At 42.0% G+C, this 2,609-nt stretch overlaps 1 protein-coding gene across 1 annotated transcript in view; it reads right to left on the bottom strand.

Annotated features, from left to right (window-relative positions):
* Positions 1-2,530, bottom strand: part of LOC105508709 (zinc finger protein 484-like) — a 5,572-nt gene extending 3,042 nt beyond the window's left edge. The window contains 1 exon segment of the mRNA XM_011937616.1: positions 2,521-2,530. Within this exon segment, the coding sequence (XP_011793006.1) occupies positions 2,521-2,530 (10 nt within the window).
* Between the last annotated feature and the right edge of the window lie 79 nt (positions 2,531-2,609).

Raw genomic sequence — 2,609 nt, 5'->3', positions numbered from 1 at the left:
TCCCAGCTACTTGGGAGGCCAAGGCAGGAGAATCACTTGAACCCAGGAGGCAGAAGTTGTGGTGAGCCGAGATCTCGCCATTGCACTCCAGCCTGGGCAAGAAGAGTGAAACTCCACCTCCAAAAAAAAACAAAAACAGTTGATTCAAGGCAAACACAGAGAAATGAGAGAGGCGATATAAATATAACAAATGTACATAAGTATTTTAAATATATATATAGGTGTAATAACTCATTTGTGTATAATATGTAATACAATGATATAGAGTAATAACATTAATACATTTATGATATGATAAACAATATCATTTAGATGTGCTGTTCTAAGTTCTATATTAATTCACTTAAACTTTATCACAGCCAGGTATAGTGGTTCATGCCTGTAATCCTAGCACTGTAGGAGGCTGAGATGAAAGGATTGCTTGAGTGCAAGAGTTTGAGACCTGCCTGGGCAACATAGTGAGACCCCCATCTCTACAGAAAAAAAAAAAAAAATTAGCTGGGCCTAGTGATACATGTCTACAGTCCCAGCTACTCAGGAGGCTGAAGCAGGAGGATCACTTGAGCCCACGTGTTTGAGGCTACAGTGAGCTCTGATTGCACCATTACACTCCAGCCTGGGTGACAGAGTGGGACCTTGTCTCTCTCTCTCTTTTTTTTTTTTTTCTTTTTTAAGACAGAGTCTCACTCTGTTGCTCAGGCTAGAGTGTAATGGCGTGATCGGAGCTCACTGCAACCTCCACCTCTTGAGTTCAAGAGATTCTCATGCCTTAGCCTCATGAGTGGTTGGAACTACAGGCATGTGCCACCAGGCCTGGCTAATTTTTGTATTTTCAGTAGAGACAGGGTTTCTCCATGTTGGCCAGGCTGGTCTTGAACTCCTGACCTCAAGTAACTGTCCACCTTGGCCTCCCAAAGTGTTGGGATTACAGGCATGAGCCAGCAGGCCAAGCCAAGACCCTGTCTCTTAAAAATAAAAACAAAAAACACTTTATCGCAACCCTTTGCTGTTGGTATTATTATTGCTTCTAGTTTACAGATGAGGACACTGAGCCATAGAAGAGTTTAGTAATTTGCCCAAATCAAATGTTTAGTAACTGGGGAAGAAGAGATTCCAATTCAGTGCAAATGTAGTAGAAGTACATGGTGAGTGAGGTGTCAGGAGAACGAAGTGACAAACTCTGTGAAAAGAAGTATTTCTGAGTCTAGATTCTTATCCTTAATCCATAAATCCTCACAATCTTCCTGTTTGCTCTTTTCCCTATGATCCACTGTGCCCTAAATACCAATGTGTTTATGTTTATAGTAAAATTACAATATCTTAGTATTCCTAACTTGGCCAAACAGTAAAATTTATATACATTTGTTAGATTTATACAGCCTCTCTCATTTCTCTGTGTTTGCCTTGAATCAACTCTATGTAACAATTGGTCTATTTTCTTTTGAGATGGAGCCTCACTCTATCACCCAGGCTGGAGTGGCTGGAGTGCAATGGCACGATCTCGGCTCACTGCAACCTCCACCTCCCGGGTTCAAGCAATTCTCCTGCCTTAGCCACATGAGTAGCTAGGACTACAGGCATGTGCCACTATACATGTATTTGTAAAAATACAAATTTTTGTATTTTTGGTAGAGATGGGGTTTCACCATATTGGCCAGGGTGGTCTCAAACTCCTGACCTCAAGTGATCTGCCCACCTCAGCCTCCCAAAGTGCTGGGATTACAGGTGTGAGCCACCGTGTCTGGCCTATGGTTGAATTCTTCATCCCTGGTTTGGGGTACTGATGTGATAAATGCATCTGGTAGAAGACATAACAGGAAAGAACCAGACATCAGAGGAGGAGATTGAAAGCTGTCCATCAAACCTGTGCCTTTCCTTCACAATATTAAGCTTGTAGCCAAGCACATGGCTGCCTCACAATACTAGGTTTGTCCAGCTTCATTTGTCACTAGGTGGGACTGAGTAACTCTTTTTCACTAATCAGTGGGAGTGATAAGGCCAATGTCTTAAGAAAGTGGGTTTGTCTCCCACAAACCTCTTCTTTTCCCACCAGTATATTCTAACTTGGCAGCACCCAGTTCTAGCTGGCAACGCCCTAGGGCAGAGGTCAGAACACTGAAGCCCTTGGGACAAATCCAGGCCTCTACCGAAAAGCTAACAATGGCTTTTACATTTTTAAATGGTCAAAAAATTAATCGAAAGAAGAATACTACTTCACAACATGTGAAAATTATATGAAATTCAAATTTCAGTGTCCATAAAGTTTTTATTGGAACACAGCCACACCCATTCATTGATGCATTGTCTATAGCTGCTTTGGGGCTACAACTGCAGAAATGAGTCGTTCTAACAGCAGCCATATGGTCCACAGAGCCTATTCACTTTTGTGCCTTTACAAAAAATTTGTCAGCCCTTGCCCTAGGGGATGGTGGTACAATGACTTTCTAGAAACTTTCTTCCTGAACGGCCATGGAAACAGAGTTGCCCAGTGTTATGGCCACAGAAAAGGGACTAACACACATCTTTCCATTAGTCGCTGCAGTCTATTTTATCAATGAACCCAAACATACAGTCTTTTCATTTTCTCCATTTAAGCTTCCTTTTTCTGA

The sequence above is a fragment of the Colobus angolensis genome, unplaced genomic scaffold (assembly GCF_000951035.1).
Source record: "Colobus angolensis palliatus isolate OR3802 unplaced genomic scaffold, Cang.pa_1.0 Scaffold166, whole genome shotgun sequence".
NCBI lineage: Eukaryota > Metazoa > Chordata > Mammalia > Primates > Cercopithecidae > Colobus > Colobus angolensis.
This window is presented reverse-complemented; position numbering and strand designations above follow the sequence as displayed.